The sequence below is a fragment of the Sebastes umbrosus genome, chromosome 2 (genome assembly GCF_015220745.1).
Source record: "Sebastes umbrosus isolate fSebUmb1 chromosome 2, fSebUmb1.pri, whole genome shotgun sequence".
NCBI classification, from domain to species: Eukaryota; Metazoa; Chordata; class Actinopteri; order Perciformes; family Sebastidae; genus Sebastes; species Sebastes umbrosus.
In genome coordinates this window covers 10,513,073-10,538,467 of record NC_051270.1, presented here as the reverse complement: position 1 = coordinate 10,538,467, position 25,395 = coordinate 10,513,073, and the positions used below count along the sequence as shown (strand labels likewise).

Here is a 25,395-nt window from a genome sequence, read left to right as displayed (position 1 = left end):
ATTTAGTCTGAATTGAGTCACACTCAATGGGGGAGGAGAGCTTTGAAAATAACTCTTTATCTGTGTGTTGCTGTTTTTCAGGGAACACAAAAGGACTGACGAGACCATTTATCTGTAGATTCTTTAAAAGAAAAAGAAAGGCAAAGAAAAAAGGCGAGCCTACCTGATGTTTTCTCGCTCTCTTTTTTTTTTTCATGAGGCGCTGTCTGTGCCTGCAATCCCTTTATCTGCCTTTCATTAGCGCCTCGCTCGCCCTCTTAGTAGGGCGGGTGTCTGGGAGACAGTCACTTTCTCCCAGCCTGTGATGTTTCTGCAGATTACAGAGGGCCTTTGAAGCCACTGCACTACTCATTGCCAGGGCCTCAGACAGGCCCATGCCATCTGTCAGATTGATGGCAAAGTAGCGGAATGGGGGCTGAGACACCCTCTGTTGATCCACACTTTTGTCTTTTATGTGTCACATTTGGATGTCGCGTGAAAGCCACACCTTTGTAATCTGCTGCTGGGGCCCGCCTGAAAGATTGGCCTCCGCAGCATACAAACACGCACACACCCACAGACAGGAGAGAATGATGGTCCTCCGTAATTACTCTTACCTGTGGGCATCAGTCTCTAAATGAGACAATTATCGTCATCCCCTCACAGTCATCTCTGGTTTCCTCCCACTTTACCAAAGCCCTGGAAATCACTGTCATGTGGGTCTTTTTGTGCCTAACCAGTGGGAAGGATTTGATTGTTCATGAGTTTAGGAGACTGCACGTTTGCCTGTTGCAGGCTGAACAAGACTGCAGAACAGCCAGCCGCCAGCAGCCCGAGGTTTACTTTACAAGAAAGTTTTCATCGAGAAATATCCCAAACTGGATTTTCTTCCAACTGTTGATAAATGTTCCAAAACAGGAACAGTTAGGGTGTTAACACTGAATTAAGGTCTGATTTGGAAGGCATTTACTGAGACATTTTGTCTTTAACCAAGCACTCCCCTCTTTTGCTACGCCTGTTCTACCAAGACACATTATGCAGTTTATAATGATCATCACCACGACATATACCGCTCGAAATTCATAGTTATTTTTGAAATAATAGGTCCTCTGATTTTAGACAGTGCTAAACAAAAGCAGCGACTGTCAATTTTGAATGAACTGAGAACTATCACTAGCAGATTTCATTAGCTGTATCTAGCTAGAGATCACACTACAAAACTTTAGCCAGAGTAGAGGCATATCGGCGTTGGCTTGCAGCTCGCACATCGGCGCTTGAGCGTCATGTGTGAACTGCTCAAAGACGTGAGCCGAGAGACTCGCAGACACATTCCAGATATCTAGCATGCTAAATATATAGACACAGGTTGAGGGGAAACCTAGGGGAGGGACGGGAGGGCTCGCCTGTAGGGATGCACCGATACCAATACTGGATCGGATATCGGGCCGATACTGACTCAAATAGCTGGATTGGATATCGGTGATAATGGGGCCGATCTATTAAATTCTATGTTTATATAGCATATACATTATATACTGGAATCTTAATTCCTGTTTAAGTTGTGAGACTTGATGGCTACGTACATGATATTGTGCTAAAAGACGGAGGCTAGACCTACATGTCCCAAACAAAACGTCAGCGTTCTCACCACCTTTAAGTGGGATAAGGAAATACATAACTCTTAACTGCAAAGCCTACACATAGCTTACGTACTTGGACAAGTAAGACAGAGATATTTCAACAGTATGTTTCACTTCTAACGAGATAAAAGGCTGTTAGGATGAGGACTAATGTGTTTGACGAATGTAATGCTAGCGAGGCTTTGTTAGCGTTGCGTTGTTAGCGTTTACAACAGCATTAATTGACACAAACCCACTTGGGACTTAATTCGATTGACAGATAATTAAGAAATTAAGCAAGAAATTCAATAATGTATTGAAATAATGACCCTTTTCTAGCCGCAGGGCTTCTTCTTCTAACAGTCAGTTTGCTAAAATAGCCTGAAGAGAGAACAAAGTTAATGGAAGTTCACAACTTCACAACTCATTATTCTATTTCAGCATCCGCAGGTCTCAAACAGGAGTTGCGGTGTTGCGTTGTTTTCGGGGGCTACAGGCTAAGAAGGATGACAGCTGAGCTACCTTGTTTATAAGGACTCAGGTTTGGGGAAGGAGGGGTCCCTAATAAACCTCTGAAGGAGAACGAGATTACAGGCGGCGCGTTTCCACCTCAAACGGTGCCTCTCCCTGTGTTGAGATGATAAACTCTCATTGAGTTTGCAAAGACCATTTCCCAGTGGCTGTCTTTCAGTTTATATGAACTTTTCAAACGGCTAAGGATCTGACGGCGGATCGTCACCAAGCTCGCAGGCTTTTAACACGTCTCCCCTGTGTATTTTACCCACCGCAGGACCACTGTCTTCAGAGGCTCAGATCGACAGCAATCAGCGGCCCCCCCCCCACACCCGCTGCTTATCCTGTCACACATGCTCACGCTCACACAAACACGCACTTGCAAATTTATGATGCATGTGAGCATTTTGATGTGTGTGCTCCATGAAAATACACACAGACAACTCCCAACAAGCATCCCCTGTAGAGGCACATCAGACCAGCCTCTTTTAAAAAAAATCCTCCATTATAATGGAGTTTTCAAAAACAGAATAATACATTAAGTACCTTAAAGCAGAGGGTGACGTTAAACTACAAAAACACTAAGCAAGCCCAATGAAATATACATTAGAGTAATTGGATCAGAGAAGACTGTGGCTCTGTTCAAAATAGCATACTAACAAATTATTCATACTAAGTATGACGTGAAATTGAGTATGTAGTGTGTTCTAATTGCATGTGGATTTTGTGTACGCAAGATACTAGATTAGCAAGAATTTCTGGGTATGCGACGTGATCTTACAGGGACATACTGAACCGCTCCAAATGCATTGCGTCTCTTCAGACTGTCCAAGGCAGATATTCTGGCACTAGCCAGCAACAGAGCGTGTACAAATGTGAAAAACACTGGCGCTCGCATTTACAATGAGCTGTAGAAAAAATATTTAATAATTTGAATTTGCCTTGAAATAATACTGGAAAATAGTACATTGAGTGGAAGAGGTAACAATTTCCGGTAACATTTAATTTTACAGGTCCGCAAATTTCATGGTAATTAGCAAGTAACCTATTTGAAATTTCTTTGCAATTACAGCCAAATTACCCCAATATTTACCTCAAATTATTAAGTAATTATATTCCGCTATTTCCCAATGGCTGGTAATTTATTTGATACGTTTCCAGGAAAAGAATACAAAGTTAATTGATATGCTTTATTTCCATGTCTACTGATAAATAGATCATAATTAGCAAATAACTTATTTGAGATTTCATAAAAAACTCCCTGAATCATTATATTAGCTAATAGGTTCACTGCGCATACTCAGAATCTTCTTCTCTGGTATTTTGATGAATCGTTGAAGTAGCCTTTATCACCACCTACTGGCCCGGTGAGCGTTTGGAGTCGATTTTGCATTATAGTGGTGACAGAGATATTTTGTAAGGTTGTGTGGACAGATTTTTTTTTTTTTTAAACGGAAGGGACTCCTGTTGGTTCAATCGTCCAAGATGCTTACAGTGAAACCATGACGTCCTGATTGTGAACAGGCGGTAACCAGCTCTGAGAAGTGAAGCTAATGAGGAAGTGCCTTAAACTTGCATTCGTTCTAATAGCCAGCGATTCCTCTGGTTGCAAAAAGAAGTCTGATTGTATTCAGTTCATTAAAGTTAATTGTTACATTTTGGTTGCCTAAAAATATTCAGCGTTCAGCTGTACTTAGCTCCACCCTCTCGTGTCACTTCTGGTTGCAAAAAAACAAGATGGCAACGGACAAAAACCAAGATGGTGACGACTAAAATGCCGAACTCAAGGCTTCAAAACTGGGACCTTTATCGCATCACTGTTTCTTGTCACCACTTTTGTTTGTCCATTACACTTCTAAAACAATAATCTCCAATAGAGTTATCATAGCTGCTTTCGGTATTTTCTGGCAGGATGACCCATTTGCCGTATCTACATTAAAACATGTAAGTATTGGGTTATTGCAGCATGAGATCGGCCCAGAACCGGGTGGCATGTCAGAGGACCACAGGACTGGAACGTGGCGACAGTGGTGAGCTGTAAAAATTGATAATCAAAGCCACACAAAAAACGAAGTGTTTTGGTTGCAGATAAAAATAGAGTCACCATACACATAACGCTTTGACGGGGATGAGTGATTGATGCTCAAAGATGTTGCCATGACAGACTGGCAGGCGGGAGAAAAACACTGAGGCAGAATGATTGGCTTCTCCTCTTTGATGTTTCTGTCTGACTTACTTGTGATGGCTGGTTACATCTTCAAAACCGTTCTGCGTTGACAGTTGTAATGACCCCAAACATTTCATCTGTCATATCTGAGCAGCGCTCTGACAACTTCTAGTGAAAAGAATATACTTCTATGACCAAACTTCATGCCATATTCTTATATCTTTCCATAAGGAGAGAAGTTATTAATTTGCATTTGTCACAGGCTTTAAGTTTGATGTAATTACCCAAAGTGACTTACACTGATACAAAAAAATCCAAGTTTTCAAACAGAGCGAGAAACAGTGCAAATGTCAAAGCTACAAAACCCAGACAAACGATGTTACAAATATTCATGTGGAAGCCGAAGACATTTTTGTTTTTATGAACTGAGTGCAAAGTTTATTTTTAATAAACTTTATCAAGTGCAAGAAAAGAAAGAAGATAAGAGACGGTGTAGATGTATGACAGACACTGGCAGGGAAAAACTGCTATTTTAGAGCAGCTCAAACTCAATTGTTCCAGCACCTTAAAACATGTGAAACGACCGTAGTGCTCTGGCTCAGTGGCATCCAAACAGCACATTTTATCTCCAATTCCGGTTCAGTCGAACCATGTGCAAGACAGATAAACCGTTCAAAGCCTGTCTTTGTGTTCCTGTTTGTATTTTTGTTGTGTATATGCGGAGAGACCAAACATCCCAGTTCCATGCTGTCCGCAGAGTGGGAAGCGGTTTCCCATGGTTCTGCTGGGATGCCGCTTTCATGTGGAAACAGTCTCTGGGTCCCTTTAGCCTCTGTGTTGTGACAGAGGATAATGAAATTCACAACATCTGCCATTTGTTAGCCCTGTTTGGTGTAACTGATCTCCTTTTAATCCGTGGACTTCCAAACGCGTGTGCAGCTCCGCAGCTGGAATGAAGCAGATGGATCCCACGGCCTCTCTGGGGCCGCGGCGGCCCGGACCGGGGCTGGCATATATCCTGCCCTTCTTCTCCTCAGGCCTGAGATACAGAGCGCAGAGGCACACTGCAATCACTACCACTTGCTCGTAATGAAGGCATCCTATGAATTTAAGCTTGTTCACCTCTTACACTCGTCCTTAATCACTCTCTCTAGACCAGGTTTGCTAAATGCATATAATGGGAGTGGAAAGGTAAACCTGACCTTAATGGGATTTGTTCCTCCATGCGAACTAAAGTCACTCAATTTACTATGTGTAGGATTCAAAATGTTTTACCTTGGCGCCATCAGGTGGGTAAACGCACCACTACACTCACTCCAATCGGGAAATATTTTTTCAACCAAAAACAAAAACGTATATTATCTAAGTGATTTGCAACATGCTATAACCACAGAAAAGATTTCTAACTGCAAATATAAAGCTTTCAAAAACAGATAAAATTGCTAAGTGTACTGCGAAAGGTGTCACTTCACTCACTAGTGATCGAGGGGCAGCCTCCGGTACGGAAAAAAAAAAAAAAACTTTAAAAAAAAATTAACTTTATTATGTTAATTATATATATTATATTATAAAAACTGCAGTTAATCAAATGGGCACTCGAGGCCGGCTCCTAAAGCGAATCAATCCCCACAGACCCCCAATGTTAAAATGCCAGACTTTACAGCAGGAAAAAACATGTTTACAGCTTGGTACAGAACGTACGGTTACGGTCTCTATATCCCCGTTCATGACAACTCTACGGCTCACCAACCATCCATTTTTGGATTAGCTGGGAGTTGGAGGCTGTCGTCACTGCCAAGATGGCAACGGCTGGAGCCACCCACATTGAGCTTCACAGCGGTTCTTCAGAAACCTATGGGTGACATCATAGAGACTACGCCCATATTTTATAGAGTCTATGGTAGTGATGAATCCGCAGGGAAATATCACCCAACTCTGCACTTCCCCTCAGCTCTATAGAGATTTTTTTAGCATCTTTCAGCTCACTGTTTTGGTTTTCTGGCCCACAACTGTTTTGTTTTGGTTCACTCCACTGCTCTCATCAGCATCATTTTCAGATGAACCCACTGTACGCTAAACCTGCCCACTAAACGGCAGACAGACACAGATAGCGACTAGCTGGTGAACACAGTGGAGCATTTAGCAGCTAAAGAGATATTTCCCTCAGGAGTTGGTGGAGACCAAAAACTTATATTAATAATAAATGAATAAATATATTAATTAACTTATATATACCATATTTGCTGGATAATACGCTGTTAACAAGTTTGTCATATCAACTTTAGAGGTATAGGACACACTTAGGGATGTATAAATATCCATAATACATAAAATCAGACAATAAGTCAATGATTTTGAAGATGCACAAAATGCTTTTTCTTTGTGTGTTGTATTTAGTTCCCTGAAGATGTGTACAAGAGTAAAGGAGAAAGACACCACCCTCCCTCACTGGGTTGCCGGCAGGGCAACTGTCAGGGCACTATTTCTTTGACCCTTGAATTCCGCAGATAAAAATTTGTTGGCCTTGTAACTGAAGCTTTCTCCGTAAGAGTATCAGCTAGTAATCACACCGGTATGTAAAGGGTGTACTGTGAGGCTGGTATTTCTTGACACAGATCGGGAGGTAATTTGTTGGGGATGGGTTTGCTTAGATAAGAGACTCAAACATCAACAGAGTGTCAGAATCACCTCTTCATCTGAAGGCAGGAATGGCTGAAAATGGTGGTAACAGTCAATCTTCATTCCTTTCAAACCTTCTGCCCCCATCCTGTACCCTCTTCATAAAACCTGGAATGCGCTTCAAAGAATGCACACTATCTTTCCTCCATGAATAAAACATCTGTCATTCATCAGCCAGTACAATATGCCGATTTAACAGAGCATAACAGCTCTGCAAGGCAGGGAAGCTCCAGACTGTACAGTGTCCTCATGGAGCCCAACCATAACCAAGTGTCATTTGTCTCCTTTAGAAGCTTAGTCTGGTTTATTTAAACAAGATTCATTCCCATATTTAATTCAAGTCCAACTGAAATGTAATAGCTTACACATCTGCTCTGTAAAGCATTTGTCTTGTGTTCTCCTTTGAGGAAAAAAATCAGAAACCAAAAGGGAGAAATGTTATACCTTTTGGTTTCATGATGGCGCCCCCTAGTTTTGATTTAAGTCAACACCTATAGTGTAACACCGGCACTCTGGCAGTCTGCCACTTACTGTCAATCAAACACAGACATGGCACACCCCTCCAGCAGGCTGAGACGTATTTCTGATATTTCCCAGAGAGTTTTTTTCTTCCGTTAAAAATAAAAAACTAGTGCAGTGCCCATGCAAAACATGTCTGTTCAGAACGGGTGTGAATGCTGGGCCTGTGGTGTTGCTGCTTGCAGCTTCCTCAAGAACCGCTCATGACAACAACTTCACACTCAACACTGTGCTTCCTTGGGTCCTCAGCAATACACCTGCCATAACATAGTTATAGCGTCTCACATCCAGTCCCGGCTACTCAGAAACACCGGTCAAATACACTCTGGTTCATGGGAAAAAACACCAGGGGCAGACTTTACCGTTTAACGTCAAGATATGCAACTGCCTGTGGCCCCCAACTTAAAGAGCCCCAAACAGCTCTATGATGTTTAGGTATGAAAATTATTGAATTATGTTACTATACGAAGCTACTGCACCCTGAAATAACTTTAAAAAAGGCCCCAAAAAAACTTAAAATAAATATGCAACTCAACTGGTACTTAGCCTACTGTGTACTTCTACTTCAGAGGAAAACATTGTGACACTACATTTACCTGACAGAGAAATGTTACCGGCTAAGTTACAGATTCAGATTTTACTCACAAAATATAACAATTAATATAATGCATTATATTAAAATTGAGATCTATTAAGTAAATTTAAGCACATTCTCCAAATAATTCCTCTCTTTCACTCTTCACTTGAAGTAAAAATCTGAATGCAGGACTTTTACTGTGTGGTATTAATAGTTCTACTTTAAAAATGAAGTTTTTAGTACTTCTTCTACCACAGCCAATACAAACATTACCAGTTGCAAAAAGGGTGAAAAGTAAAGCTACAATGTGTTTGCCTGAGGCTCCCAAATCACTAAATCCACCCCAAAACACACCCAAGTCGAGGCTAATCGTGGTCAGAAACACTGGTGAAATACATACTGGTTCACGGGACTAGATTTTACCGTTAGGCAAGGTAGGCAACTGCCTGGGGCCCCCAACTAAGAGGGCCCAAACTGCTATAGATTTATTATAATGTTTTTATATGAACATTATTTAATTATGTTACTATTCTAAGCTATTGAACAATAAATTAACTTTAAAAGGGCTCCAAAAGCAGTTAAAAGATATGCAACTCAACTGTATAATCTAGTGTGTACAACTTCAGAGGAAAACATTGTAGTAAAATATTTACCTGGCAGAGAAACGTTACTGGCTACATTGCAGATTTTACTCACAAAATATATATTATAATTAGAGTTAGGTAATATTCATTAAACTATCCAGCATTGTCCAGCATAGGCATTGAAGTAAATTCAAGAACATTGTGCTGATAATGCTTCTCTTTCACTCTTTAATTGAAGTAACCTTAAACATTTGAATGCATTGCATTTACTATGCAGTAGTATTAATGGTTTTACTGTTAAATAAGCTATAAAATGAATTCAGAGCATAACTATGATTCAGTCAGTCTGGACCCTGCAGCAAGGTCAGGATTACCTCCACACCTGTACATGGAAACAACGGCTAACAACTAACAATGCTAACAGCACAAAGAGTGCCAACAACACATACATGCACAGGTGTGCTGCCTAGTTATTTTGACAGGTTATTAGTGTTATAAATTTGTATGGAAAAACGTACCCAATTTGAGTTGTAATGGCAGAGTGGTGCAGAGGCTGTGCACACGTGCTCTTTGACTCCTGGGAAGTGAGGAAAAGTTAATTATCCTGCATCCATGTAGCATTAGCAGGCTAACAGTAAAAATCTGACAGTACAAATTTAGAATCACAGGGAGTAATTTACAAGGGATAAAAGTTTGGCAGGGCTTAGTTAGTCCATGGTTGAAGGTTTAATACTAAGCTTACTTCGCCCCCTACCGGCTATAAAGGCTGTCGCATCACCTCCTGCACTACCACCGCCTCACCGCCAGGTGGCGCTGCTGGAGGCGCTGTGTCCCCTCTCTACCTACCACTACTACTTCCGCCACCACAGAGAGAGATCACAACCAGCCGGCAGCAGATCAAAACAACACAAACAATGGGCAAGAAGCACAAGAAGCACAAGTCCGAAAAACACGGATATGAAGGTATTTAATCAGCAGATAGTTTCAAGCACTCATCCCCTGGAGCTATTTGATGCTTTATTATGTAAATACATTATGATTGTTAGCTTTGTTAGCACGACCAGAGGCTACCTAGCGGATTAGCTAGTGTATGCTAAGCTAGGCTATCTGTTTACTTTCTGCATATCTCTGTCAATATAACAATATAACTCAACTCTGTGCGATTATAACTCAGGACATGTAAGATTATGATACAATAGTATCTGTAGCTTCACTACAACGCCTGCTAGGTGAGCTAGCTGTTATCTTCAGCCGACTTGACTACTGTAACGGCGATCAGACAGCTGCAGCTGATTCAGAACCTGCTGCTGCTGCTGGAGTCCTCACTAAGACCAAGACTAGAGTCCTCACTAAGACCAAGACTAGAGTCCTCACTAAGACCAAGACTAGAGTCCTCACTAAGACCAAGACTAGAGTCCTCACTAAGACCAAGACTAGAGTCCTCACTAAGACCAAGACTAGAGTCCTCACTAAGACCAAGACTAGAGTCCTCACTAAGACCAAGACTAGAGTCCTCACTAAGACCAAGACTAGAGTCCTCACTAAGACCAAGACTAGAGTCCTCATTAAGACCAAGACTAGAGTCCTCACTAAGACCAACACTAGAGTCCTCACTAAGACCAAGACTAGAGTCTTCACTAAGAGCAAGACTAGAGTCCTCACTAAGACCAAGACTAGAGTCCTCACTAAGACCAAGACTAGAGTCCTCACTAAGACCAAGACTAGAGTCCTCACTAAAACCAAGACTAGAGTCCTCACTAAGACCAAGACTAGAGTCCTCATTAAGACCAAGACTAGAGTCCTCACTAAGACCAAGACTAGAGTCCCCACTAAGACCAAGACTAGAGTCTTCACTAAGACCAAGACTAGAGTCCTCACTAAGACCAAGACTAGAGTCCTCACTAAGACCAAGACTAGAGTCCTCACTAAGACCAAGACTAGAGTCCTCACTAAGACCAAGACTAGAGTCCTCACTAAGACCAAGACTAGAGTCCTCACTAAGACCAAGACTAGAGTCTTCACTAAGACCAAGACTAGAGTCCTCACTAAGACCAAGACTAGAGTCCTCACTAAGACCAAAACTAGAGTCCTCACTAAGACCAAGACTAGAGTCCTCACTAAGACCAAGACTAGAGTCCTCACTAAGACCAAGACTAGAGTCCTCACTAAGACCAAGACTAGAGTCCTCACTAATACCAAGACTAGAGTCCTCACTAAGACCAAGACTAGAGTCTTCACTAAGACCAAGACTAGAGTCCTCACTAAGACCAAGACTAGAGTCCTCACTAAGACCAAGACTAGAGTCCTCACTAAGACCAAGACTAGAGTCCTCACTAAGACCAAGACTAGAGTCCTCACTAAGACCAAGACTAGAGTCCTCACTAAAACCAAGACTAGAGTCCTCACTAAGACCAAGACTAGAGTCCTCATTAAGACCAAGACTAGAGTCCTCACTAAGACCAAGACTAGAGTCCCCACTAAGACCAAGACTAGAGTCTTCACTAAGACCAAGACTAGAGTCCTCACTAAGACCAAGACTAGAGTCCTCACTAAGACCAAGACTAGAGTCCTCACTAAGACCAAGACTAGAGTCCTCACTAAGACCAAGACTAGAGTCTTCACTAAGACCAAGACTAGAGTCCTCACTAAGACCAAGAAAGTGGATCATATCAGTCCAGTTCTGAGGTCTCTACACTGGCTCCCTGTCTCTCTCAGAGGATTGATTTCAAAATACTGCTGCTGGTTTACAAAGCACTACATGGTTTAGGGCCAAAATACATTTCAGGTCTGCTTAGTGTACCCAGAGTCACAACTAAACATGCAGAAGAAGCAGTGTTCAGTTTTTATGCACCAAATATTTGGAACAAGCTCCCAGAAACCTGCAGGACTTTTAAATCAAAGCTTAAAACTTTCCTGTTTGCTGCTGCCTTTTTTTTAAATATATCTATTTTAGCTTTTATCCTAGCTTTTATTTTTAGCTTGTTTTTATTTTCTAATCTTTAATGTTTTAATTATGTCTTAATGTTCTTTTGCACTTTGTCGCAATGTTCTTGAATGTTTATGTAAAACACTTTGAATTGCCCTGTTGATGAAATGTGCTCTACAAATAAAGCTGCCTTGCCTTGCCTTGCCTGCCTATTGTTTCTAGCATCTCTCAGCTATCATCAGTTACCTACTGTTATATGCTCCATAATGCTTTTGTTGTTGTTGACTTGATGTCTGCAGAGTACATAGAGAGACCGCTGAAGCTGGTGCTGAAAGTGTCTGGAAACGAGGTGACGACAGGAAGCTCGAGTCTGGACACTTTTTATGAAGAACAACCGGCGGTGGACAAACCCAAGGAGAAGAAAAAGAAGAAGAAGAAGGATAAAGAGAGGAGCTTTGGGTCTCCAGAGGATGACAGAGGAAAGAAAAAGGTAACATCACTAAACATCATATGTCCCCTTTCTTCTAGATCAGGGGTCAGCAACCTTTACTATCAAAAGAGCCATTTTAGGCAAAAAGAAATCTGTCTGGAGCCGCAAAACATAGTGTATAGTCTAAGTATATAGTATATACAGTAAGTCTAATGCAGTGAGGGCCAAAGAGCAAATGTACTACGGAGTATTAGGGCCACATTGAGGGGAAAAAACATCTGAGATTTACAGAATAAAGTCATAATATTATGAGAAAAAAGTCGTAATATTACGTGAAAAAAATCATAATATTATGAGAATAAAGTCATAATATTATGAGAAAAAGTATAGTGTTAGGCCTCTTGAAGGGAGTAGTTAATTTATATGCTTGCTTTTTGTAATTTTAGGTAACAAAGAAGAAGAAAGGACAGGAAGCAGATGGAGATGATGAACGAAGCAGAACTCCAATACGTTCAGAGCTGGATAAACAGGAAGGTAGTCTCTCTAATTTCTTCTTGTTCACAGTTTATGTCAACACTTTTTTTTTTTCTTCAAAACTTTCCTTAATGCTTTGATATTCCTCCTTGTAGAAAAGGAACAAACTCCTCTGCAGGAAGCTTTGAACCAGCTCATCAGGCAGCTCCAAAGGTTCAGTATTGATCATTTATTGATATGAAATAATTGTGCATCTACTTGTTTATTTATGAGCTGTTGCACATTCAGCAGCAGTGCTTGTGATTATATTACTGACCATTAGCCCCCCCCTTCCTTCCCCTACAGTAAAGTTAGTCTGGTGCGGTGAATAAGTACTGTATGTGTGTGTTTTCTCTGTAGGAAAGATCCCAGTGCATTCTTCTCGTTCCCGGTGACAGACCTCATTGCTCCTGGCTACTCTGTGATTATCAGACGGCCTATGGACTTCAGTACAATGAAGGACAAAGTAAAGAAAGAGTACTATCAGACGTTGGACGAAATCAAGGTATCCGTCTGTATTACACACAGGTGTATTATTGCATGCTAAGTATACACACAAAACAGGTTGAAAAATGAAGAGAGGAGGTTAAACGCTCTTCAGCCGCCTCACAAGGAACAGCAGTTAACTTTATTTAAAGATTCAGAGTCAAAAAGACTCTGAAGAAGACACAGTTGGCGTCGAAGCGTTAGTCTTTAAATAAAGTTGACTGCCTTAGATCCGTGTGCTCCAGTGTGCTTTGGACCTGTTCTCTGAAGTCTCTCCAGTTACAAGATGAAAAATGACTCGGGACTCAAGCTAATCCGGACATATTTTATTGACTGTGGGCTCTCTGCAAACATCGCTCTGTAACACAAGTATAAAACTGCGAGCGTGTGTGCTTTTGTAGTCCTAACAATCTCAACAGAGTGATACATCTTCTCTCTATCTGATCGCTTCACAATAATTTCATGAGTCACCTTTTCCAAGTTAGACTTTCTTTATTTATTTTTTGGGGGCATTTTTCTCCTTTTATTGGATAGATGACTGTGTAGAGGCAGACTGGAAATGGGGGAAAGAGAGGGCAATAACATACAACAAAGGTCCCACAGCTGGAATCGAACCGGGGACGTTGCGATTGCAGTTAACCTTTCAATCATATCATATTAATAATTTAAGCTTATCAACTTTATAGTTTTGAATCAGGACCGTCAGTATTTGGAACAAGTAACTCATGAAAAATAAGGTGTCCAATTTAGAAGGCTACACCTGTTATTTTCAGAGTATCAGTTATATATTTAATCAACACTTCAGTAAATATAAGTATCAGATCGATCTCTGTATTGGCAGATTACCAATATCAGAGGACTTGGATCGAGGCCGAGGCCAAAAAACTTGATCGGCACAACCCTAAAAATAACTGCAACTTGGAAGATGTTGATCATATTGGATCAATGTCAAAATAAGAGCACTTGCAAAGAGAGTAAAAATAAAGTACAATAACGTTTAACCATTAGCATTTGGATCCAGAAGAGCTGTTTTTTTTGTCATGTGTTTAATGTGCTGTGTGTTGATGCAGGTGGATTTCAGGATCATGTGTGAAAACGCAATGATTTACAACAAACCTGAGACGATTTACCATAAAGCAGCTCGGAAACTGTTACACTCTGGGATAAAGATCTTGAGCCAGGTATGAAACTGGAGATTCAGAAAAAATACCTGTTTAAGGAATCATACCAATGACCCTGACATTTTGTCATTTGTCCCCTGTTGGTCATTCCCACTAAGGGATTCACTAAGGGATTTTAGACAACTAGCATTATTTAAAAAATAGCCTTTTAGTAGGAAAAAGCTTCTTGGGGCATTTATTATTTTTGCTGTCTTTATCATTTAAAGCTTACAATATATATCTGTTAATATAGCAAACCTAGCCAGGTTTATTTATAAACTATGTGTCAGATGATTACAGTCAACAAGTGGCAGAAATGTCTCAAAGGGAAAGTTTAGAGAGACTTCTTCCACAGAAAGAAAATGTTTGCTACTTCTTTAAACCCAGCTTGTATTTACTGTTCATGTGTAAATCTTCCCATTCTCTGACACAAAGCTTTATGAGCCACAAGATGTCATTATTTAGTTTTCTATACTAGTTTAACAGAGTGCAGCAGTGTTGTCTTTGCCTTAAACTTTATGTGGAGCACTGGAACACAGTTAAATTACTTTGCTTTTGCTATAATGAGACAGATGGGGGCAGTAGATAGCCTCAAATTGGAGTAGTATATCCAACAGGTCTATCAAGCATGTTTTCTTCTCTCCAATTCTTCTCCTTCCTGATCCTAAGTGAAAAAAATCTTTTAATTGTCTTTCCAATAGGAAAGACTGGAGAGCCTGAAGCAGAGCATAGAGTTCATGTCTGGCCTTGACCCTTCTGCCAAACTGCCGGGAAAGACTGAGGATCAAGGGGGCACCAGCCTGGACCAGAAGAGAGAGGGACCCGCGACCGCAGGCAGCAGCGAGAGATCCCAGACACCCAGCACACCCAGGTCCTTTAACCCGCTCACTTTACATACATGTTTGCTTAAGTCACAGTCATGTGCCACCCCAGCATAGCTGTTATTAAGCTAGGAGTGCCCAGATTCTATGGATTCCCGAACTTAAATCCCTTGAAGCTTGACATTTTACACAGTTTAAGTTGGGTGTGGTGCTGCAACTAATGATTATTTTCAATGGTGATTAATCTGTCGATTATTATATTGATTAATCGATTAGTTGTTTGGTCTATAAGATGGTGAAAAATGTCGATCAGTTTTTCCCAAACCCCAAGATGACAAATGTCTTCTTTGTCTACAACTCAAAGATATTTAGTTTACTGTCATAGAGGAGTAAAGAAACCAGAAAATATTCACATTTGAGAAGCTGGAATTTAAAAAAATGACTCAAACCAAAGATGTCTTTTTTAATTTTATTTATATATACATATATACTACAGTTTCCAGTTTGCCTGCAACAATCCGATTTTTAAAACTGAAATAAATGCTGAAATTGTCGCTCACACGTCAACACAGGTCAGGTTGAGGTAACTAAATAGCCAGGAGGAGGAAATGCAGCACGCTGAAAGAACTAGTTTCCCACATATAGCGTTACTTTCTTTGAGCTTGTTTTCTTCTGACACTAAAGTGAATCAGTTTTGCAAAGCTGGAGGCTGAGAATGTGAAGAATGCCTCGCAGCATGCCGGGTCTTGTTTTCTCTCAATGCCGCACGTCTTTTAAACCGGTGTTGTTTTTGCACAGTGATGTAACAGAACCTGACGATTAAAGTCACGTGTTGGTTATGACTAACCGTCGGAGGAACGGACGAGAAACATGTACCGTGCTGTCTTCCATTTATCAACTTACCTTCTGAATTACAACAGAAGATGCTCTGTTCAAACTCCTAATGGGGCTTATTGACGTCAATAGAACTCTTCCAGGTAGATTATCTGAGGAATGAAAGCAGAATGTGGGCGTTTTAATGAACAGAAGCACTCACACAGTGCTTTCTCCCCTTCAGTATTTTGCTGCAGTGTGCATGCTTTTTATTCTTGCCACAAAATAAAAAACCTTTTCATTCATGACCAAAGTGCCTCGTCTGTCTCGTCTTTCAATGTGTCTTTCATTTGCAGACAGGACAAGGACTCCAAGGACGAGGCGGCAAAGGTAGAGAAAGAGCTGGAGGAAATCCGCAAGGTCATCCAGGAGTCTGGAGGAAAGCTGTCCAGCAGAGTGCTGCAGTGTGATGTGAGAAAGCACGGTTAAACTCTTTTGTTTTTCAAATTGACATATCCACTATTAAAAATATCATGAATCCTGCTCCTGACAAAATAACGACATGGAAAGAAAAGTAGCTCATTTAAAAGCCCTTGGTTGTGGTAATATCCATACGTTTCCATTCACCTAATACGGTCAAATGTTTCACCACAATTTGGGTGTTTGCTGCCATTGAGGCATTTCATTTCTTTGTTGTGTAGTTGGAGTTTGCAAGGCGGAAGTCCGACGGCTCCACCACTCTGGCAATCCTCAACCCAGCAGATCCATCAGCAGGAGGTACGTCCATCTGGAAACATAATAGAGCTCAAACAATTTCTTAGTAAAGCTTTTTTTTTTTAAGCAAAAATGTCAAAAAATGCTTCTAGCTCTGAAAATCGGAATATTTGCTGGTTTTCTCATAATGATGAGAGTGGAAACTGAATATCCTTGGATTTTGGAGTGCTGCTTGGACAAAAAAAAAGCAATTTGTAGACATCACCTTGGACTCTGGGGAATTGTGATGGATAATTTTTGTACTATTTTTCAGATTTATCGAGAAAAGAATTGGCAGATAGATTTTAAATGAATGAAGGACAGTTGGTAAATGGAGTGTTTCCTGTTGCAGATGTTGGATACTGTCCCGTGAAACTGGGCATGATGTCCAACCGGCTGCAGAGCGGTGTGAACACCCTGCAGGGCTTCAGGGAGGACAAAAGGAACAGGATTACTCCAGGTAACGTTTCTGCACATCGTTAATATCAGACCTCTCCTCCCTGCTGGTTGATCTTACGTGACTGCTAATATGAGCCGTCTGCGTGTAACACGCTTTCCACAGTGTCCTACGTCAACTACGGGCCGTTCACCTCCTACGCACCCACCTACGACTCCAGCTTCGCCAACATCAGCAAGGAGGACTCTGACCTCTTCTCCTCGCTGTATGGCGAGGAGTCCAGTCCCTGGGGCTCAGACAGGTATGTGCAGTATGACCGCCACTAACGCACTCGAGCTCTGCGGCATTTACACCGAGCGTCACTCGAAGCATTCCTGGCTGATTGCTTTCCAGATGTTTCTCTTTTTCCCTCTGGAGAAGGTCAGCTGTAGGTTGGGCCTCAATCCTGACTTCAATTATTACACTTTGGTTTCATCTTCTCTCTTATGGTGTATAATTATCTCATCGCACTCTGGGCCACTGTGTTATAGGACACATCATGACACCCTTGGTTACCTATATATCCACCAAGTATTTCACTGATTACTTTGACAGATTTGCACGGTCTGTGCTTGAGTTTCTATATCTGGGCTAAACATTAGAGGTAACTAGATGTTTTGTGTTTTGAACAAACCGTCAAACAGTCAATTTAATCATCATCATTGGCCTCTTTAGTTGTGTCGTCTCCTCAAACCTTTATTTCTCCTCATGGAAAAAGCACGCTGTAACTATATTTATTGTTAGTAGCGTATGTGTTTGACTGTCTCTGTCTTCCAGTGTGCAGGAGGTTGAGTTGTCAGCAAGTTTCCACAGTGTCAATATCGACTTCTCATTATTCTTGGCCGAGAAAGTGATTCTAATTTTTTTCTCTGCTTCGAAAACAATAGCTGTAAATGTTTTTCTCTGTGTGCGTCTGGCAGCTTGGCAGAGTTTCTGGCCAAATCGGACGAGTATGTGTACAAACTGGCGGACAATGTTCTGGACGCAGTGACGAACGGAGAGCATTCGAAAACCCTGAAGGAGACTGAGCCGGTAAGCGCCTACTCTGACATCTTAACTGATCCTAGTTCTTTACTACGGAGATAAACGGCAGCACAGGATAGAAATCTAAAGCGAATCAATTGACTGAATGAGTTGTTGTTTTTGTCCAGCAGGTGGAGAAGGCAACAACTACACAAGAGAACAAGGATGACAAGAAGGTGAGAGTTGATACCCAGATAAAAAACCTGTCCTGAGTGATAAGCAGACATTGTTTGTCCCACTGTACGATCCGAATGGAAAAAGACATCAAGTACATAATGACAAATATCAGCATGTGCTATGTAACACAAAACCGAAGCCATTGACCCTCGTCGGTGTTGGATGTTTGGAAGAGGAGCTCCCACTGTGGCGTTGTTCGGCGTGCAGCACGTGCTCTCGGCATTCATGCGTGGATACTTCATTTCATTTTGTCATTAGATGACACGATGACATTATATGGCCTCTGCAGATGGTTGCTACATCAACCAGCTGTGTCAACATAGCAGGGGCCTGCCTTTAAGCTGCAATCCACCCGCGCACGGAAAGAACATTTCCCTTCAAAACACAGCGGTGCTGCTCGCGCAAAGGCCCGCTGTTGGGAGAATGTTGGAGAGGCCCGTGTTTTCTTTCGGTGCCCGCTGGCTGCGCGGCTGAATCGTTGCTCAGATTCAGCGGAGGAAACCAAAAGCACAGGCCCCTCCATCAGGCACACAGCAACCCTCTGTCCCGGCTGTTTGCTGTTCTTGGCCGCTCTCCAGCTCGCTCTCATCCCCCTGCCCGGGTGTTGCAGCTTTTCATTAGGTTTGATTTTATTGGAGCGAATAAGCAGCGTGACTAAATAGGCTTCAAACGGCCTGGATGTTCCCTTGAAGCGTCAGCTGTCTGGTGTGGAATGCGTCTCTCTAACCTGACTAAACATGTCATCTCTCGTAGGTAGCTGAGCCCGATACATCCAGCTGCAACAGGCTCGACTTCCTGCGCTGTGCTGCAGGCCTGCAGACGGATGAGGAGCTCTCTGGGGGTAAAACTTCTGACTGACTTAGTCTGTGTTACATATAAGGATGCAACTAACAATCATTTTCATTATAGATGAATCTATCAATTAAAAAATATATATATCAGGGTTAGGGCTGCAACTAACGATTATTTTCATTTTCGATTAATCTATCGATTATTCGATTAGTTATTTGGTCTGTGAATTGCCGACCAGTGTTTCCCAAAGCCCAAAACGACGTCCTCAAATGTCTTGTTTTGTCCACAACTCAAAGATATTCAGTTTACTGTCATAGAGGAGTAAAGAAACCAGAAAACAATCACATTTAAGAAGCTTTTTTAAAAAAAAAAAAATACTCAAACAGATTAATCGGTTATCAAAATAGTTGGCTATTAATTGTTGAAGCTCTAATCAGGATATCTGCAGGTCTTCTAAACGAATGTTGTCCATTAATTGAGCAACCATTTAGTCTATGTCGGAAAATAATTTAAAAAAAAAAAACTTTCCTGGGGACAAGGAAACAATGTCAAATTTATATATCTGTCTATTAACCAACAGTTCAAAACCCAAAGATATTCAATTTAAAATGATATAAATAGCAAATAAATGGCAAATTTTCACATTTGAGAAGCTGGAACTAGAGATTTTTTGGCATTTATCCTTAACTAGTGACTTAAACGATTAATCTCCTTTCAAAACATTGTTGTTCATTGATTTTCTGTTGATTGACTATTTAAATATACAACGTCTCTCAGCTCTATTTACATTGCATATCCAATGAATCACATTGTGATTTTGCCTAAATATGAACCTGCCGGAATACATGTGAGCACCAGATGTGAAAATATATGCACGGATGGAGTTCAGAATCAGACAGAAAACCAAAGAAGCCATTCAGATGAACAGCAAAACATTTTTCAACTCCACAATAAGCATTTTGAAAACGAACCTATACAACTGAAATAACTACCCACTCCCATGGAAGATCTCAGATATGATCTGCCCAACCAAGGGGAGCAGGACTCGGCTCTCTCAACCTGGTCAGCCCCGACTGCTTTATGTGCGTCTCAAAGGAATATGTGAACAAAGAGATTCATAATTACACTGTAAATGCCGTTGCCATTGAAGTAATCCAAAACAAGAAAAAGCAGCCCTCATCTAAAGCAGTTAGATGAGCCATTTAGCCATTCAGCACCCCATTATGTATCCTCTTAGATCTTTCTAACAGCCCGTCCTCTCCCCCCTGTGCTCTCTCAGCACTCTCAGATGTTAATGTAAGACCGAGGGGTCCGTATCAGGCCCGAGAAAGAATGGATGTATTGTGTTCGATACGTGCAACCGAGGACAGGAGGAGTCACCCTAAGGTAACCGGAGGAACCCAGAGGAAGTACTAACGGTATGTGTGTTGTCGATCTGTCACAGAGGCCCTGCACTTCCAGCAGAAACTGGACGAGACTACAAAGCTCCTGCGTGACTTGCAGGAAGCACAGAAGGAGCGTCTGAGCGCCAAGCAGCCACCTAACATGATTTGCTTGCTGGCCCCGACTGCCAAGGAGCTGGAGCTGGGTAAGAGCCCCTCGGTGCATGGCCCCCTTTGTTCCTCCACTCAAGCCATCTGTAGACCTCTAACAACACTCCATTTACCTCTTTACCCTACACAGATGTGGTTTGTCTTTTAGCTTCACACAAGAATTCACAGATAGACAGTGATACGATTCAAATCAGCAACTTTGAAGACACACAACACTGAAAATTTGTCAGAATGAGCAGCGCTGTTATGTAGATAACAAGAAAACGAAGAAGTGTATTTTTCCAAAATGTCGAACTATTCCTTTAAACATAACACAGAACTTCCTGTATAAAATGTTCTGGCTGAAGGTTGAATCAATAGCAAAAATCTGGAAAATGGACACTTCAGCCCTCTCCTATTGCCCGTGATTGGCCCTGACTCACTCTTCTATTATTCCTTGTCTTGATAATGTTTCCTTTCGGCTCTTCCTCTGTCTGCAGCTGAGAAGGTGACTGGGAACTTGGCTCAGCTAACTGGTCAAGTGGCCCCATGTGACGTCAGCAGCGTGTATGGCATCAGGAAGGCCATGGGCGTCGCTTTACCAGAACCAGCTGAGCCCTTCATCGACCTCACTACAGGTAAATACCCTACTGGACATATTGAAAGTTATTTTTTAGTATAAACTACCATTCTGGTTGTCTGTGTGTTGAATAACATCAGTGGTGGAATGTAATTAAGTACATTTACTCAGGTACTGTATTTAAGTACATATTTGAGGTACCTGTACTTTTCTTTTCATGACACTTTCTACTTCCAGAGGGAAATATTGCACTTTTTACTACACAATTATTTGGCATGCAGCTTTAGTTACTTTACAAATTGAGATTTTTGCATACAAAACATATGACATTTTCTTACATATGAAACTACAACTAAAATTTTCAATGCTGTACTTTTACCTGTAACAGGGTATTTTTACAGTGTGTTTTTAGTACTTTCACTTAAATAAGGGATCTGAATACTTCCTCCACCCCTGAATACCATTTATTTGTCTGCTATTTGGAAAGTAAAGTCTGAATTTAACCTAACAAATGCAGAGTGTCTGCAAGAACTTCATCGTTTAATATATACTTTTCAATGTTTTCAGTGCAGGAGACGGCTGAACCAATGGAGACCTTGTCCAGTTGTCACGATTCAGTTCCAGTTGTTGCTGTATAATTAAATTCCAACTTCGCTCAAAGTTTCATAAGTTAAGTTTTGTATGAAGGGTGCTTTTTTGTGTGACATTTGTATGCATTTCATTCAATAAACCTTTTTTTTTTAATATATGTAGAAAACCTTGGTTCTTTTGAAATATGTTTATGACAAACTGCAGACTTAGGAAAACATTTAATACATTCTGTAACTGTACAAAATGTCACATTTGTTCACATAAAGGCCAATACATTATTATTATTATTATTATTATGTAACCACGATTACAGACAAGATGATGGTCTCAAAAGATAAGGCCACACGACGAATCAAGTTTTCAGAGACACACGGAGCGATCAGTTCATCTGAGCTGGAGTCAGAAAAAACGTTCACAGCAGGCAGGTTGTTAGATCACACAGACTCAGGACACCAAAGGAGGGCGTCACAGGTTTCCCTCATTGCAGCATATATGCAGACAAGCAGAATAAACACTTTAACAGATGAGGTACATACAGCACATGGATTTGTGTATCTCCTCTTGAAATGCAGCAAATATCTTGCCATATATGTAAAATTAAAGAGTTGTTTCTCTGGCCAAACTACACATCTGGAACCTAAAAGATATTCACATAAAGATACAGTAACTTTAGGATTTGCAGCTTGGCCAGAGAGTGAAACGTACTACTTTTCATAATGTGAATATGTCCTAAAGAAAGGAGCGAGAAAAGAGTTTTCTTTATCTTCTGTGCAGCCGGTTTCTGTTATTGAAACGGCTCTGCTTAACCGCCTCACATATGTCATGCTCATTACACAGTAACAGAGCAGCGTGTCTATCCTGTCTCAAAACAGGAAAACCAGATGGGTCTCAAATTATGATCCAAACAGAATCCATTGTTTTGTTTTTAAAGGACCGGAGAGGTCTTCAAAAAAAATTACACAACCGTATTTGGCATTAGTACAATACACATTTCTTTCTATCGCAAACAACAGCTAAGTTAAAAGACAAAAAGAGTACAAAAGTGACTGATCACTGGACGTAAATGTGTGTAGAAAAAGATGGTGATTGTACGTACTGACCATCTCCCCACTATGACTGCCTCATCCTGATCCGTTCAACAGGTCCGGAGTAGAAAGTGTTGATTCAGTCACATCCACCACGCAGCCAAGTCCTTAATACGCCTCAGTATTTTCATTCATTAACATCACAGCTGCATCAAAGTCAGGTCTGTCTCAACACTTGTGGAGTCTATAAACTCTTGGCTTGTGTGCGCGAGTCTGTCTCCAGTTATGTTGGCTGTGGCGGCCTGGTCTCAGCTCAACCCCATACCTTGCTGCTTGCTCATGTCGGTGCACAGAAAGAAGGTTTTCAGCTCCCCTTTGCCCTTGACGTTGATGAGTCCTCGACACTCGCATGAGTAGCCCAGCTTATGCAGCGCGCCGGACGTTTCCTCCGTCACCTGGAAGTAGACATCAATATGGAAGCATTATATTGTAGCTCTGGTAGTATTACATTTTGGGAGCAGTGCCATTAGCAGAGGCAAAGTAATCGAAGTAGTTTCTCAAGTGAAAGCATGAATTGCTTTGAATCCACAGATACACAGCAATACAACACAATTGCAGGGGAAAAGCAAATTAAATGTTCATCTCATGAGATGTTCTTATGACTGGGTAAAAGGAGGGACATTTTTTTTTCTGTAGCTCTTAAAAGCAGATAACAAAATCTGGAGAAGAGTCTGAAATTGGATCTTTCTAAATCCAGCCATGATTGTGTTGAGATCTCCAATACAAAGCTAAGAAGCAGCAGCTATGTGAGAAGCGTCACGTGACCGTTTGACCTTTTAAGAGCACCAGATGAAATATTTTTTTGCCTCTGTTGGACTGTGCTGAATGTACCTGGATCTTTCCCAGCTCGCCGGTGCTCTCCATCCTGCTGGCTACGTTCACCGTGTTGCCCCAGATGTCGTACTGAGGTTTCCTCGCCCCGATCACTCCGGCTATCACCGGGCCGTGGTTAATGCCTGTGGAAGAACAACAAGTTTCATTTTGTTATTTTATGACAAATTGTCTCACGTTCATGTGCAGAATTCACAGAGAAAGAAAAGAGTGTAGAAAAACAAAACACAGGATGAAAAAATGAGTCATCCATCGACAAGATCTCAGGCACACTGGCTCAGTTGGTAGTTGGTAGACATTTTCATTCATTAATACACTGCTGTTGGTTTGCAGTCATTTTTGTCTAAGACATTAACCAGCAAAAGGTGGTACATAACTTTCCAAGTCAGTCTAACACAGGGGTGCTTCCCTCCCTGAGGACCCAGCAAGCAAAGACATTAAACATTCACAGCATCTATCAAGTCTGAGTCTGAGTGTCAAACTGGGAGAAGCATCTGTTTCACAGCTAAACACATTAAAATGGACAAGGATTGCTTAATTTACCATTAGGGAAATTAAAGTTATTAATTCTTGAGAATTCCTTCAGATTTAAAAAACATTTGAAAATCTTCCCAAAACAAAAAGCTAAATTATGAAACTGTTGATAGAAGAAATAACAATCTTTCTCTTACAAATGAAAAGTTGAATTCATACGAAATTTAGTGGTTTTGCAGCTACAGCCTTAATGACCAGCAGCTTATGGTTACTAATGTTAGCAAACATTAGATAGTTATTGCTGAGTGATTGGCACTATTGAGTCACTTCTCTGGCTTTATGACTCTTTTCTGTTTGTGCTACTGTTACACTGTGTTTTAGCACTACCATCCTGTAAGTGTCACTTGTGGCCTCAGTGGCTTCTGTTCAGTTAAGTCACACAGACTCGCTTTTAAGGCTGGAAGGTTATTTCGATAAGGAGAGAACAGTTTAGCTTTATTCCATTACTTTGAATTTTAATGCAAACAATGAAGTAATTTAAGAAACCGATCACACCTGGAGAGATCAATATATACACTGCAGAAAACAGTGTTTCCCATACATTGAATTATTTGTATCTGTGAATAGCCCCTGACTTAAATCCTTAATAGAATCAATAGGGAGTTCACAAATGGTTAGTGTGATGAACAGCTCTGCACAAATTTGTCCAAAACTGTCCAATTGTTTGCTGTAGGGCTGTCTTTAGTTTACGCGATAATAACACACTAATTTCTTTAATGCATTAACACAGCTTGCGATTTTTATATTGTAGCTGGCTCAGTTTTGAAGCTAGAGTGAAGTCATTCTAGCTTGTCGGGAAGGAGGCTAAATATCGCTCCAAACTTACGCAAAATTTTGGCGAGGAAAACCTTGACCTCTGACCTCAAGATATATGAATGAAAATGGGTTCTATGGGTACCCACGAGTCTCCCCTTTACAGAAACACCCACTTTATGATAATCACAGGCAGTTTGGCGCCAGTCATAGTCAAGTCAGCACACTGACCCACTGACAGCTGTTGTTGCCTGTTGGGCTTGAGTTTACAATGTCATGACTTGAGCATTTTTTTATGCTAAATGAGGGTTTCTGGACAATATTTGTAATTTTTTTGTGTTGTTAATTGGTTTCCAATAATAAATATATACATACATTTGCATAAAGCAAGCATATTTGCCCACTCCTATGTTGATAAGAGTATTAAATACCTGACAAATCTCCCTTTAAGGGACATTTTCAACAGATAAAAAATGTGTGATCAATCGATTAAAGCCATTATCACGATTAACTATAAACAAT

The 25,395-nt window shown here is 41.0% G+C and overlaps 2 protein-coding genes across 11 annotated transcripts in view; one reads left to right on the top strand and one right to left on the bottom strand.

Moving 5' to 3' along the window:
• Window positions 1-9,436: 9,436 nt before the first annotated feature.
• brd7 (bromodomain containing 7) lies at window positions 9,437-21,825 on the top strand. Of its 2 annotated transcripts, none has more exons than XM_037746186.1 (17): window positions 9,437-9,600; window positions 11,863-12,053; window positions 12,440-12,527; window positions 12,623-12,680; window positions 12,867-13,011; window positions 14,063-14,173; window positions 14,854-15,023; window positions 16,143-16,257; window positions 16,488-16,563; window positions 16,892-16,999; window positions 17,102-17,237; window positions 17,896-18,007; window positions 18,127-18,174; window positions 18,929-19,016; window positions 20,412-20,555; window positions 21,000-21,137; window positions 21,647-21,823. In XM_037746186.1, exons 1-17 carry the CDS (start codon window positions 9,552-9,554, stop codon window positions 21,715-21,717), a joined length of 1,848 nt encoding a protein of 615 aa, XP_037602114.1. In that variant the 5' UTR covers window positions 9,437-9,551; the 3' UTR covers window positions 21,718-21,823. The 2 variants fall into 2 exon arrangements, with proteins under 2 accessions (XP_037602114.1, XP_037602123.1); XM_037746195.1 differs by having other exon boundaries at window positions 9,552-9,600; window positions 18,130-18,174; window positions 21,647-21,825.
• A 17-nt stretch (window positions 21,826-21,842) lies between these two features.
• The window catches only part of adcy7 (adenylate cyclase 7), a 62,101-nt gene continuing 58,548 nt past the window's right edge, over window positions 21,843-25,395 (bottom strand). For 8 of the 9 annotated variants that reach the window (XM_037796818.1, XM_037796812.1, XM_037746133.1 and 5 more), the window contains 2 exons: window positions 23,587-23,711; window positions 23,004-23,150 (listed from right to left, as the gene is read on the bottom strand). In XM_037796818.1, coding sequence (XP_037652746.1) covers window positions 23,004-23,150; window positions 23,587-23,711 — 272 coding nt within the window. Of the gene's footprint in view, window positions 23,151-23,586; window positions 23,712-25,395 lie in introns of all 9 variants that reach the window. The other variant, XM_037746147.1, reaches the window with a different exon arrangement.

What these genes read in the sequence shown, in the direction of transcription:
- brd7 (XM_037746186.1), top strand. Translation starts at nt 9,552, where the DNA reads ATGGGCAAGAAGCACAAGAAGCACAAGTCCGAAAAACACGGATATGAA. An exon ending in CAGACACCCAGCACACCCAG is followed by an intron (nt 15,024 to 16,142) that starts GTCCTTTAACCC and finishes TTTCATTTGCAG; the next exon opens with ACAGGACAAGGACTCCAAGG. An exon ending in AGTCCCTGGGGCTCAGACAG is followed by an intron (nt 17,238 to 17,895) that starts GTATGTGCAGTA and finishes TGCGTCTGGCAG; the next exon opens with CTTGGCAGAGTTTCTGGCCA.